The sequence below is a fragment of the Catharus ustulatus genome, chromosome 23 (assembly GCF_009819885.2).
Source record: "Catharus ustulatus isolate bCatUst1 chromosome 23, bCatUst1.pri.v2, whole genome shotgun sequence".
Classification (NCBI taxonomy): Eukaryota; Metazoa; Chordata; class Aves; order Passeriformes; family Turdidae; genus Catharus; species Catharus ustulatus.
This window is the reverse complement of record NC_046243.1, coordinates 7,952,697-7,965,852: the sequence shown is the minus strand read 5'-3', so window position 1 is coordinate 7,965,852 and position 13,156 is coordinate 7,952,697. Positions and strand designations below refer to the sequence as shown.

At 61.0% G+C, this 13,156-nt stretch overlaps 1 protein-coding gene across 1 annotated transcript; it reads right to left on the bottom strand.

Annotated features, from left to right (window-relative positions):
* Nucleotides 1–9: 9 nt before the first annotated feature.
* On the bottom strand, nt 10–12,765 carry LOC117006319 (alpha-2-macroglobulin-like protein 1). Its single transcript, XM_033078691.1, is given in 38 exon segments — nt 10–540; nt 970–1,011; nt 1,171–1,273; nt 1,364–1,432; nt 1,577–1,667; nt 1,760–1,878; nt 1,961–2,176; nt 2,266–2,483; nt 2,582–2,738; nt 2,923–2,997; nt 3,115–3,271; nt 3,363–3,444; nt 3,572–3,748; nt 3,887–3,961; nt 4,156–4,207; nt 4,376–4,497; nt 4,729–4,855; nt 4,994–5,219; nt 5,367–5,514; nt 5,726–5,828; nt 6,052–6,159; nt 6,316–6,465; nt 6,663–6,808; nt 7,038–7,095; nt 7,407–7,628; nt 7,750–7,914; nt 8,051–8,160; nt 8,785–8,896; nt 8,978–9,086; nt 9,174–9,258; nt 9,387–9,540; nt 9,661–9,681; nt 10,305–10,357; nt 10,638–10,800; nt 11,163–11,352; nt 11,767–11,904; nt 11,906–11,951; nt 12,756–12,765. Coding segments are annotated over 38 exon segments (4,419 nt in total). The 3' UTR covers nt 10–520.
* Nucleotides 12,766–13,156: the final 391 nt, after the last annotated feature.

Genomic DNA, 13,156 nt, shown 5'->3' with positions numbered 1-13,156 from the left:
CTGACTGGTCTGCTGGAATTACAGTGTCCCCAAGTCCCTCGTGGTGACACTGGCACTATGTCAGTGCCGGGGAGAGGGCTGGAGTGGCACTGTGGATCCCAGGGGGGCGGGGTGAGGAGTGGTGAGGACCTGCCAGGGAAGCTCTGGGCCCCCTTCAGGTGCTGTGGGAAGGGGAGAGGCCAGAGCTGGCACCCCAGAAGCCCCCTGCAGGGGTGGCAGGAGGTGGCCTGGGGTGTCCCTGTGAAGTCCCCACTGTGGCTGCTCAGCCAAGTCCATCGTGTGGCAGAGCTGGAGAAGCCGTGTGTGTCCTTGGGCCTGCAGGAGCCCCTCTGCTGCAGATCCTGGGGTGGGGGCAGCTGTAGCTCCATCCAGAGGGGCTGTGCTGGGAGGGTCTCTGGGCCACCTCCTGCCCCATGGAGGGTCAGGACCATGGCAGGGTGGGAGCAGAGACCCTCAGCCATCCCTGTCTTGGTGGCCACAGGAGCTGGGGCAGGGATGGGCTGCCGGACTCCAGGCTGAGTTAGATGTTTTCCTTCTCCTCTTCAAGATGGAATATGGGGGTGCAGTGAGAGGAGAGTCCCCACAACCCCCCACCACCACCCTTGCTTGTCCCTGACCCTCTGGCTGAGGCCCATCCCCTGGAGCTCACTGTCCCATCCCCTGTGTGACCCCAAACCCCCAGGTGGGAAGCTCCAGGGGTCACTGGAGGAAGGCCAGGGCTGATGGGTGCTGAGCCCACCCAAAGAGGTACAGAACCTCCTACACCCCCACACTGGACACCTGGGCCCTGCTTGACCTCTGCCCCCAAGCTCTGGCCAGCAAATCCCCAACAATCATGGCAGGACTTTGGGATGGGCTCCTCTGTCCCCACTTCCTGCCCTCCTTCCCACGTTGTGCCTCCAGGGAGATGCCTCCCCATCAGGGTCCCAAGGGTGGGGTGACCCCTGGCCTGGCAGGCTCAGCCCCTACCTGAGCTGGGGGGTGCAGTGTAGGCCACATCCACACGGTCACCTGCAATGGGAGGGGTGGTGACCATGGGCCTAGGAAGAGCTGCTCCAGTAACGAGCCAAAGCTCATTAGTGGGAGCTGGGAGCTCAGCCAGACCCCACTGAGCCCCTGGGGCTGCAGGGGTGACAGCAGGGCCAGGGGACACAGCCCTGCAGGGCTCACCTGTCTCATAGTAGTCATACAGGGACACGGTGGCTGGCTGGAGGTTGCTCACCAGGAAATCCTGCTGGGCTCGGAAGGAAAAGGTCTTCTCCTCCTTACTCAGCTGTGGAGACAGCTCAGGGGTGAGGTGCAGCCACTCACCATGGGGAAACCCCCCCACATCCCAGGGCTCCTCCTCCTGTCCCCATCTCACCTGCTCCAGGTAAATGGTCACCTGATCGGGCTGCACCTCCACCTTCTTCACCAGGTTCTGCCTCTTCAGCTGCAGGGACACGGCTCAGGAAGGGCCACAGCTGCTCCATGGGTGCCCAGCACCCCAAGCAGGTGTGTCCCTCTGTTTCCCACAGCCCCCAGGGTCAGGGACCTGTGGGATGTGGTATCCCAGAGGGGGATGGGGACTCCTCACCTCCACCATGGATTTCTTGTCCGGGCTGTAGCCCGATGGCAGCTTGGCCTCGATGACAACCATGTTGGTGGCAGGACGCTCCCCGCTGTACCTGCAAGTGCAGAGCCACAGGGTGGACTTGGCGATTCCCTCCCTCCTGGCTGCTCCTGTCCTCCCCAAACCCGGGACAGCCCCAGTCCCTACCGTGCCCAGAGCCTCAGCAGGAAATGGGGGTTCTGTGTGCCAGGCAGCGGCTCTGTCTCCACACGCAGCTCAAACACCCCCGTGCTGGGAGGTGGGGGCACGTTATAGCGCAGGGTCACCTGGGGGACAGCGCAGGGTGAGGCCAGTGAGGGGACAGCGACAGGGGCGGGGCCAAGGACAGGGAGCCCAGGCTGTGCCCACCTGTACCAGGGCACAGCCCTGCCCGCGGGTTTGCAGCCTGTAGGTGCCCGGCAGCTCAGCCAGGGCTGCCCGCTGCAGCACCAGCCGGTTGCTGCTGTCCAGCACAAAGTCCTGCACTGTCCCCGTGGGCGATGTCACCGTCACCGTGAAGTCCCCATTGTCGCCATAGGTCAGGGCGGCGTATTTGGCCAGGGCTTGCAGGGCCACCACAGTGTCCTATGCACAGGGACAGTGCCACGGTCACCCCTGAGCACAGCTCCCAGAGGGGCCGCTCTGGAGCAGCCCCTGGAGCCCAGGGCCGGTACCTGAGTGGAGGCAAAGCCCCCATAGGGGTTCTGCTGCTTGCAGAGCCAGCGGACGATCCTGGACGCTGTCCCCAGTTCAGCAGGGGACACGGAGGGCTGGGACAGGTAGGCCAGCAGGACATAGGCTGTCATCTCCACCTCAGCCGGTGCAGCCGCGGCCCAGGACGGCTCCGAGGGCTCCTGCGCCTTCCCCTTCCTCTGCCAGTAGAGTTGCCCCTCTGGGAGAGAAGGGGCAGCAGCTGAGCCCCTGCTGCAGGCTGGGCTGGGGTCCCTCACAGAGGTGGCAGTGCCCCCAGTGCCCCTGCCTGGACTGTACCTGTGCTGATGCTGTGCTGGGCCAGGTGCTGCAGCTGCGCCTCCTGCTGCTCCCGCAGCCCTGCCAGCCCAAACACGTAGGCAAGCAGGGCTTGTGTGTAGGGGTTTTCCGTGGGAGAAGCCCCCAGGCACTTCAAGGCCGAGTTCACCGTTGGCTCCTGGTGTGGAAGTGGAGTCAGGAGCCAGCCCACGGCACAGGACTCACTCAGAGACCCCAGTGCTGCCCAGCACAACCAGCTGTGCCCAGTTCGGGCTGTGAGGTGGCCTGGAATGGCCAATCCCCTGTCCCAGCAGCTGTCCCCACACCACCAGTCCCTGTGGGGAGGAAGGGTCCATCCTCACCACCGTGGGTAGCCCCAGCTCCAGCATCGCTGCCGTCACATACGCAGAGAGCGAGAGCTCATCGGAGACGCCGCCCTGCAAGGGGACAGTGGGACACGGGTCTGGCCGGGCTCTGACAACAGCCATACCAACACAAAGGACATCTCAGTGCCCAGATCACACTCTGGGTCCCCACCACAGCCCCTGCCCCACCTGCAGGGCGTTGTTGAAGAGTTTGCCCGTGCTGCGGAAGCAGCCACTCTTCTTCTGGCGCTGCCGCAGCCACTGCAGCGCATCCGTGATGTGCTGCTCCTCGATGGCCACGTAGGCTCGGGCCTGCCCGAAGGACTTGAGGACAAACGCAGTCAGCCTGCAGCAAGGGAGACAGCGGAGGGCTGAGGGTCAGCACTGGGGTTCCCTGGGTGGCAGGAGGAGCCCTGGTGCAGCTGCAGAACCCTCACCAGGTATTGCCCGTGCTGTCACTCTTCCCAAAGGCACTGTAAGAGCCGTCGTCGTGTTTGTACAGCAGCTCCCGCTGGTACCCTGTGGGAGGACATGGGGACAGGGTGCTATTTCTGTGCCCAGGGGACCCCAGCAGAGCCAGGTGGAGTAGGGAGGGGACTGTGGGACAGTGGTGTCCCTCCCAGGCGGGGGTCAGGGTCCCACTGACCGCTCTGCAGGAACCCCTGTGCCTTGGCGCGGATGTCCGGCAGCAGCTGCCCGGTCTTCTCCAGGTACTGCTGGATGTAGATGTTGGGGGCAAAGCGAACCATGTTCTGCTCCCCACAGCCATAGGGCATGGCCAGTAGCCTGTCCAGGTTCTGTAGTGCATTGCCCAGGATGTCACCTGTCCCAGGGGGACACACCATCAGCTGTGCCCCTGCCCCGTGTCAGCTCTGGGTGGTCCCATGTCCTGCTGAGCCTGGGGACTTCTGCACCCACCCTGTCCCCCATGGTCCCCAGGCCACCCTGGCCATTCCCTTACCCATCACAGTAACGTGGGCTCTCTGGGAGCTCTCCAGGATGTTTGGAGGAATCTCCAAGGAGACTTCTTCAGCACCTGTGGGGACAGAGGGCCATGACAGTGGGAATGCCCAGCTCTTCCCAGCCTGTCCCATGGCAGCCTCACCCACCCCATTCCTTCCCAGGCACCTTGGCCTTTGATTCCTCTGGGCTGGTAGCCCTTGTGACCAGTGGCCAAAGACCCCTAGCCCACATTCCACAGCACTGTCAGACACCCCTGGGCAGTCCTACCTTCCTGGCACAGCAGGGAGCTGTGAGCCTTCTCCACCAGGATCCCCCCAGGCTGTGAGGAAGCAGCACCAGAGTCAGTCAGGTGGAGGGACCTGCCTGTCCCTGTGTCCCCTGGGTCACCCCCTGGCTTCATGTCTGGGTGCTCTTGCCCTGCCCCCCAAGGGCTGTTTGCACCCTGCTCCCAAATCCATCCCATTTTCCTCCTCCACAACCCTCTGACCTGCACCAGCAGGGGCTTTATCACAGTGTCCACGCGGCCCTGGGCTGGCACCAGGGGCAGCTCATTGCCACAGGGCTCGGTGGAGCTGAGGGCCTCGGTGCTCACGGTGATGTTCACCTCCCCTGCAAGTGCAAACAAGCCCCTCAGTCCCCAGGGAGCCCCCAGACCTGAGTACAGCCCCCTAGGCTTAGGGTGGGGCTGACTGGGCTGGGTTGGGGGGTCCCCAGGAAGGGTGGGAGTAGAGTGAGGGAGAACTGCTTAGGTGCCCTGGGGTTCCTGCCCTCCCTGCCCACCCTACCCCATCCCCTGAGAGGGTCCCGAGGCAGCAGGGTGGGGTGGTAGCAGCTCTGTACCCAGGCTGGTGGCTCGCACGCCCCATTGGAAGGTCTTGGCTTCGTCTGCACAGACACAGCCGCTGTAGGAGTCCCCTGCGCCTGGTGTCACCTCCAGCTCTGCCGACGCTGCCAGTGTCACCTGAACCTGCGGGGCATGGCCATGGCTCCATCAGACCCCACAGCCAGGGCCACCTGCCTGGGCCTCACCTGAACGTGCCAGAGGACAGCTACAGCTCCATCAGCCTCTGCCACACCCCAGGGTCCCCTGTCTGTCCCCGCTCACCCTCAGGCACTGGCGCAGATAGTTGAAGACAGTGGCCCTGAGGGTGAAGGTCTCGTGGCGCACCACGGCGTAGGGCAGTGCCAGCTCCACAAAGAATGGCTGGAAGGCTGTGAGGGTGACAGCAGGGGACAGCCCCAGGCCCTGCGGGGCCGTGCAGAACATCCCGGCCTCCCACTCCGTGATGGCGTCAGGCACCGTCACTGTCACCTCAGCAGAGCCGCCCTCCCTGCGGCATGGAGAACATTGTGAGGCCACCTCACCATGGCTGGTGGCGTCACCTGAGTGGCACTGCTGTGACACTGCTGGTGCCATCCCACAGGGAGAAGGAGTCCTGGGGTCCCCAACTCCCTTCCCTTGGGAACTGTCCTCTCACCCCACAGGGACCAGGTCCCACAGCCACGTCTCTGGGAAATACATCCGGGGTGCTGGGGGCTCTTCCCCGCCCTCGATGGGGCTGGACACTGCCACGCCTTCTGGGATAATATCGCTTGCATCAAAGTAATGGTGTCGCATCACCGGACCTGAAAAAGGCAGAGCAGAACTTGGGGCCCTCAGGTCTCAGCTGGACCTCACCTGCAGCCAGCACAAGGGTGATCAAGATCCTTTTCCATCCTGTTCCATACTCTTTGATGCCAAGGGTATTTTCTGGATGGCTCCAAGTCCCCCTGAGGACAGAGCAGCCAGGACTGGCCACCAGCTCTTTGCTCTTTTCAGCCCAAGGGCTGTGCTCACCTCCAACACCTGCCATTCCAACAACAGGGAACCTGGACATGAACATCATGGGCGCACAATCCTCCCTGGTCTTGGCACTGGTGAAGAGCTTCAGTGCTGCACCCTGTGAAAAAGCAGAGGTTGTCCACCTCCAATAGCCAGCAGGAGCAATATCCCCATTCCAGCAGTGAGTAGTCCCAGAGCTTCAGAAAACAAGTGGAGGAGCCTGGGCTTGGCAGGAAAGGGAAGTCCTTTGCCACAAGTGTGACTTCCCCAGCACTTGGGAGAAGCATGGGTGGCTCCTGGATGGGGAAGAACCGGGAGGCCCAGGCAGACAGGGGCTTCACCTGGAATAGCTTGTAGGTTTCCATCTTGGCATCTCTCCAGTAAAAGTAACAGGGTGGTTCATCCTGGATGCTGTGGGGGTAGTCGAATTCGGGCAGTGCTTTGTAGATCTGGGAATAAAGATGTGCAAAAACCTCATTTTCAGAGCACAGGGCTCTGCCCAGGAGCCACCACAGCACTGGTTCCATGTGAGCCAATGTCATCCCATGCCCAGCCCAGGCTGCTCCTGGGGCTGCAGGGGGACCCCAGGCAGGGCCAGCACTCACAGCCTCGGCATTGAGCTCAGCCTCAGGCTTCAGGAGCAGCACACTGCGATCCACGGCTCGGACAGCGCACAGGGAGCCTGGGGCAGCCCCCAGCTGCAGCTTCAGTGCTGCCCCAGGCAGGGCCCTGGCCTCTGAAAATGCCATCTTCACCTGCACAGGGACATCAGGAGACAGGGGCAGAGGGCAGTCACCTCCTGTGGAGCAGCTGGATGGAGCCACAAGAAGGGAGGGCTCTTCTCAGAGGGTTTGGGGATCAGGGAATGGGCTGAGAGACCGTGACACTGTGATACACCTGGAGTGGGATGTGTCCCAAGGCAGGCAGCCATGGACAAGCCAGTTCCTCTCACCTGGTTGGGCAAGCACTTGGCCACATAGAGCTCATTGCTGTCAGCCACCATCTCGCCATTGGGCAGCACCGTGTAGACCAGAAGCCTGGCCATGGGTGCCAGCTCCAGCGCAAAGGGCACCTCCAGGGAGAGGGAGACCCTCTGTCCTGGGCCATGGAAAAGAGAGAGATGTTACCCAGAGAAACTGCGGCTGCTCCAGCCCTGGAAGTGTCCAACACCGGGTTGGACAGAGCTTGGAGCACCCTGGGAGAGTGCAAGGTGTCCCAACCCAGGATGGGCTTGGAGGGCCCTTCTAACCCAACCATTCCATGGTTCTGTGAGGAGCAGGCACAGGGAGCAGAGCCCTGCACAGCCCCTCCATGTCATGGGACATACCAGGCTCTGCAGTGACCTCTTTCCTGAAGATGCTGGTAATGGTTCCCTTGGCCAGGACCTGCAGAGGAGGGAGTGAGAACAAAATGGATGCTGAGTATGGATTCCAAGTGTCCTGATGGAGGACAATCCCACAATGAGAGTTCTGGGATGATTTTTAACCATGCCCAGTCTCCAGCTCCCCATCTCCCATGGGGGTGCAGGCCCAACAGTGGCAGCAGCCACCTCCTCTGACAGGTCCCTCAGTCTCTCCAGGACAGGCTGGTCATTGTACTGTCCCTGGGGACACCACTGTGAACATCTGTGGAGATGTGGCCGCTCCCACACAACTGCTCAATTCTTGCTGCCCTCCCTCCCTGGGCCGGGGCTCACCATGAAAACCAGATCCAAGTTCTTCAGCTCACTGCCTAAAGCCTCCTTGCCAAAGATGGAATCCACATGGAACACCTGGGAATGGCCGCAGGGCAGCTCCCCCTCCGGGTCACGGATGTGCAGGAAGCTCCCGCTCTTCGACGAGTAGGGCATGACTCTCATGACTGCCTCTCCGACTGCTGAGTCCTCCTCCTGGCTCTCAGCTGTCATGTTGACTTGAGCCTGAGGTGGGAATCAGGGATGAATCCACTCAGCAGCCCCCAAGGCTGGTGCCACTCCAAGGCACCCACTGGAGGAAGCAGTTGCAGGACCTCTGAGAGGGGGACATGGGTGGGGCACTTACCCGCAAGGAGACTGTGCCACTCCAGCCAGAGCTGTCCAGCTGGAAAGAGGCTCTCCCTGAGCTGTCTGTCAGGAAGCTGTGTTTCTTCACTTGTCTCTGGTTTGTGACCAAGAGCTGGACCTGCCTCTGGGGCCACCCAGAGTTGCCAGCTAGCTGCACCAAGATCTGTGCCAGGAGGGAAGGGGAGATGCCATGGTTTGGGGCTGCAGCCATGGCAGAATAGGGCTGGGGGTGGGCAGGACCAGGGCTGGGAGCAGAAGGGGGCAGGTGAGCCCTGCAGGGAGAGGGGACCCTCCATTACCGTCCCAATGTAGGGGAGGCCAGGCTTGTAGACGTGGTCGGGCTTCTCAAAGGTGACCGAGACTATTTCAGGTGAAACCTTGCAGCTCTTGGTGCTCTTCATCTCCAGCCCTGTGGAGAGTGAGTGAGGAGCTCAGGGAGTTGCAGGGACACAAGACACAGCTTAGCTCCAGCCAGTGCCCCTGCCCCCAAGCAGAAAAGGTCCCTGAGCTACTGGGCTTTCCTCTTGCAGTTCCCAGCATGGTTTGCATGGTTTGCATCTCCTACAAGAGCAGCAGAAGGCCTGTGGAATATTTCAGATCTACAACCAGGGTGCAGCTGGGGGCAGACACTTCAGAAAAGGCTCTTCACCAAAACAGCATCATGAGGGGCCACAGGGCAAAGGGACAAGCCCTGCTCTCCTTTCTCTCCAGCCAGGTCAGGTACTCCTGGTGTGACAAGGTGGCAAGTGAGGGATGAGCTTGGAGGTGAAGCCACCCCACCAGCCTGGGTGAACCCAGCCACTCTGCACTGCCAGGACTCAGCTCCCAGCACCGGCAGAGCTGCTGGATCTTGGAAAGGTGTTTTTCCTTTCCTTTGCTTGGAATTCCAAGTCTTGCCAGGCTGACCTGACCCACACCCCACCCAAACCCCATCCCTGCATGTGCACCCCTAAATCCCAGCAGTGCTTTTGGGTGTTCCTGGAGAAGACCAATCCCTTGGGAGCACGTAGGGATGGCCACACCCCCATCCCACCTGTCCCATCCTCCACCAGCAATGCCTTGACTTCAAGTTCCTCCCGCAACTGCAAGGTGGCCTCAAAGTCAGCCAACGAAACCTCTTTGGAAAAGCAGCCATTCTTCTCCGTCTGGAGGGAAGATCAACCCTGTCAGCAACATTCCCAGGAAGGAGCCATGCCAGTGACACCCCCAGTCCCAGCCACACTCACCTGCCCAGTAACCTGGGTGCAAATCTTCCTCCTCCGGTGAGATGAGCGCTTCCCACTGAAGCACAAGTCAGCCTGGACCTTCCCCTGGACAGGCTTTCCATAGGTGTAGCTGCATGGGGACAGTGAAGAGGCTGTGCCATGATGGTTCCACCCTGCTGGAACCCCCATCTCCCCCTGTTCCCTGTTCCCAGCTCACCGCCCGCAAATCTCCACAGGGAACTTCTCGTCCTTCTCCCGCAGCGTGTTGGGGAGATGAATGATCACCTCAAACTTGGGCAGCACTGGTGGACAGGCACAGGGACAGAGGGTGGTCACTCCCGGGACAGTGACATCTCACATCTCCTGGGTGACTGGAGGGGGTCAAGACCTGCTGCCCATGGTGAGCTCCCACTTCCCAGTCCCCGTGTACCGTATTCCTCCACGCTGAAGGAATGGCTCTTGCCCTCCACGCTGATGGTGTAGGTGCCCAGGGCCGGCTCCGAGGCCAGCGGGAGGGACAAATCCACGATTCCCTGCCGAGGGGTCACCTCCCGCCACTGTGCAATGCGGTTCCCGTTGGGATCCTGCGCAGGGACACACGGGATCAGCACCCACGGAGCCCGGCAAACACCCCTGGCCTGTGTCCTGTGTCCCCTCTCCCAGCCCTCCCGAGCCCACCCCACTCCCCAGTGTCCCAAACTGACCTTCAGGAACACCAGGGGCAGCTGGAAGACAAAGAGAGGATGGTCAGAGGAACAATTCCATTCCTTGGGGTTCCCACCAGGGTGGGCACAGCCGTGGATGGGGCAGAGGGAGGCTTTTCTGTGGGATGCTGTGAACTCCCCAGCCCTCAGGATGCTTTGGGATGGATTTTGCACCTGGCTCTAGCAGGGGTGAGCCGAGGGCACTGCAAGCATGGCACAGAGAGGTGGCATCTCCCAGTGCCTTAGGAAGGGTCTAGAACCCCTTTAATCTGGGTACATCCTGCACTTCCAGGGACCCCAGTGATTGCTCAGGGGTGCCAGAGGCTGAGCCTGCTGGTATTCCTGGTGTTTGATGCCTTGATGGATATCAGCACCTTTCCCACTTCCCACTCACCAGGGCTGCACCCCTAGTTGGGAGCTGGTGAGGGCACATTCCTGTGCCACACGTGCCCTCTGCTTTCTCCTTCCTGGTCCTGCTGCATCCCTGAGCAGCACAGGGCAAACCTGCCCCGGGGGGCAGCTCCCCGGGCAGAGCTGGCCAGGGCAGCATTCCCAAGGGAAAAGGTGATTCCCACACCTCTCCCACGGCTGGCTGGGCTGCAGGGAGCCCTTGTCACCTCCCCACGTCCCAGCCCTGCTCTCACCTTCTGGTTGCTGGGGGTCAGGTCTTTATCCAAAGAGACGACTCGGAACTTCACTGGGAAAGGAAACTGAGATGGAGGAGGGGCTTCATGGGAAGGGAGGGAATTCCCCATGGGAAGGTGGATGGAAATCCACCCTGAGCCCTCACTGCCCCTCAAGCAGCACAGCCTCCAGCGAGCCTTGGCATTGCCCTGTGCCAGTGCTGGGCATTCCAGGACATCCCAGGATAATCCCTCCCATTTTCAGGCAGTGCAGGAGCAAGGCTGGGCCTCCTCACCTCTCTCCCCGACCAGGGGATTCCCCCAGGGCAGGGTGGTCCCTCCTGCCCCCCTCACCTTCCTGCCCAGGCTTGTAGACAGCCTTGTCTGTCTGGATGAAGATCCCGGGGTTCAGAGCTCTCAGCATCACCTTCTTCGACTCAGAGACATTCAGGGAATCTCCTTGGATTGACACTTTCAGGGCCACGATTTCCTCCTTGCCTTTGGCAGGGGCTGGGGCCTGCAGGGGGAACAGCAGGTTCAGGGTGAGGGACAAGGACGGTGCCCAGGCTCCCTCCGGGTGTCTCAGGGCACTGCCCGCCCCCAGGAACACCTTCCCTGAGCCAGGGGCTGGGCAGGGTCCCCCCAGCACCCTGCAGGTCTGCAAACTGGATCATTCCAGCCACGGGATGACCGACCGGGCCTGGAGGAGTTCTGTCAGTGTGACAAAAGGGGTGAGACTCTGCCACAAGATGGGGAAGTCACATCTGTTCCCAGCACTGATTGGAGCTGATTGAAACAGCCTGGACACCACCCAGGGCCTCCCTCCCTGCTCCTGGCTGGTTTGGGGTGACATTGGGGTGACATTGGGGTGACACTCACAGGGAAGGTGACGTTCAGGTGCAGATGAGGCTCCAGGACCTCTCTCGTCAGCAGGGTGATGGGCAGGGTTGTGCTGTCCCCCTGCAGCTGGACATGGACCTGGACAGGCCCCTGGAGGTCACTGAGGTGCACCCAGAGCGTGGCAGGGTAAGGGTGGTACAGCACGGCCGGGGACACCACCACGTAACTCCTGGCAGGGACAAGTGACGGGAGAGTCCTGGGGGTGAAGCACATCCAGCCCAGCCCCACAGAGACCTGGAAAAGCCCCTGGGAGCACAGGAACCCCCCCAGCCTCCCCTCTCTGCTCCTGGGCTGCCCTTGGCTCCTCAGCTCAGCTCTGTAGGTGAGGGCACAACAACTCCTCAGAGACACCAGAGACATCAGGGCCTCAGTGCTCCTGGGCAGGGAGAACCCCCAGCCTGAGCGTTCCCACCCTGGGCAGCAATCAGGGCACAGGAGGGATTGAGTCCCTCCAGGAATTGCAAGGGAGCCAAAGTTAAACCACCCCAATAAGCACAGGAGGGATTGAATCCCACCAGCAATTGCAAGGGAGCCAAGGTTAAAGCAATTCCAGCAGGCACAGACAGGCACAGAGGGGACTTACGGTGCTCCAGAGGCCCCGGCTGAGAGGAGCAGGATGGTGAAGAGGATGGGAAAGGTTGGACACATCATGTCTCCAGCTGGGTGTGGATGTTTGGAACAGCCACAGCCTCCTCCTGCAGGTCTTGGATCACTCTGGATCTATCTGTTCTGCTGCAGGTGCTGAAATGGGATCCTGTGTCCCATCCACTGTGGAAATCAGGGCTGGCAGAGGAACCCTGGGCACCTGCAGATAAAGTCCAGGCAATGTTTGCCTTCTGCCCACAACTTCTGGGGGTCAAGGATCGCAGAGATTTTTGCAATATTGGGAAAGGTCCCTGGAGTTTCAATCTGGGACAGGAGCCACCTCCACACAGGTTTGCGGGAAATGATTTCAGGAGGCGGCAGGAACACATGGAAGGTGAAAATAGCAGAACATGAGGAGTGGCTGACAGCTGGGGCTGATTTCTCCGAAAGGGAAAATTTACAGGTATTTCAAATTTATTTTGGACTGACCACGTGTCCTAGGCTGGCTTTTTGCCCAGTTTCCTCCAGTTTCATCCAATCTGAACAGAGGAACAGGATGGTGTTGGGATGGGGCATCTCTCCATCTGCTCCTATTCCACACGTAGGAGCTGGACACTGGCCAGGGCAGGGCTGAGCTGCTTCCTTCTGTCCTGGTAGGAATTTGGGACAGTTGAGGAGCTCCATGACAGCCCCACAGTGTCCTGAGCACATCCCCTGCTCTGGGGCCTTGCAGCTCCCTTCCCTTTGAGGATGTGGGAACCATAGAATCACGTACTGGTTTGGGTTGGAAGGGACCTCAAAGCACTTCCACTCCTGCTGTGGGCAGGGACACCTTCCACTGTCCCGGGGTGCTCCAAGCCCTGTCCAACCTGGCCTTGCAGGGAGAACAGCAGGCTCAGGGTGAGGACAAAGACGGGGAGGGGGCAACCCTCAAGGAGGGACTGGGGGCAACCACTTCTGCTCTGGGAATCTGTGCCAGGGCCTCACAGGAAGCCATAGATGGGGCTGACCTGTCCCATGGGATCTCAGATGACCACAGCTCTGTCTCCACGCCTGCCCAGCTCAGGTTTTGCTGGACATGGCTCCATGCCCACCTCCCTGCACTTTGGAGCAGCCCCACAGGCTGTGGGTGGCTGGAGGGTGCTGGACCTGCCACCCCCAAGGACACGAGCCAGGAGCACAGGCCTGAGGCCATCCTGTCCTGCCAGGATGTGGGTGGGGGTCAGTGTCCTGCCAAACAACCCAGCGTGGGTGAATGGGATGAGAAGCTCACGGCTCCCCCAGCACTGCCAAGGCCACCACTGACCCCTGTCCCCAAGTGCTATATCCACACAGATGTGAAATCTTTCCAGGAATGGGGACTCCACCACAGCCCTGTGCCAGGGCTG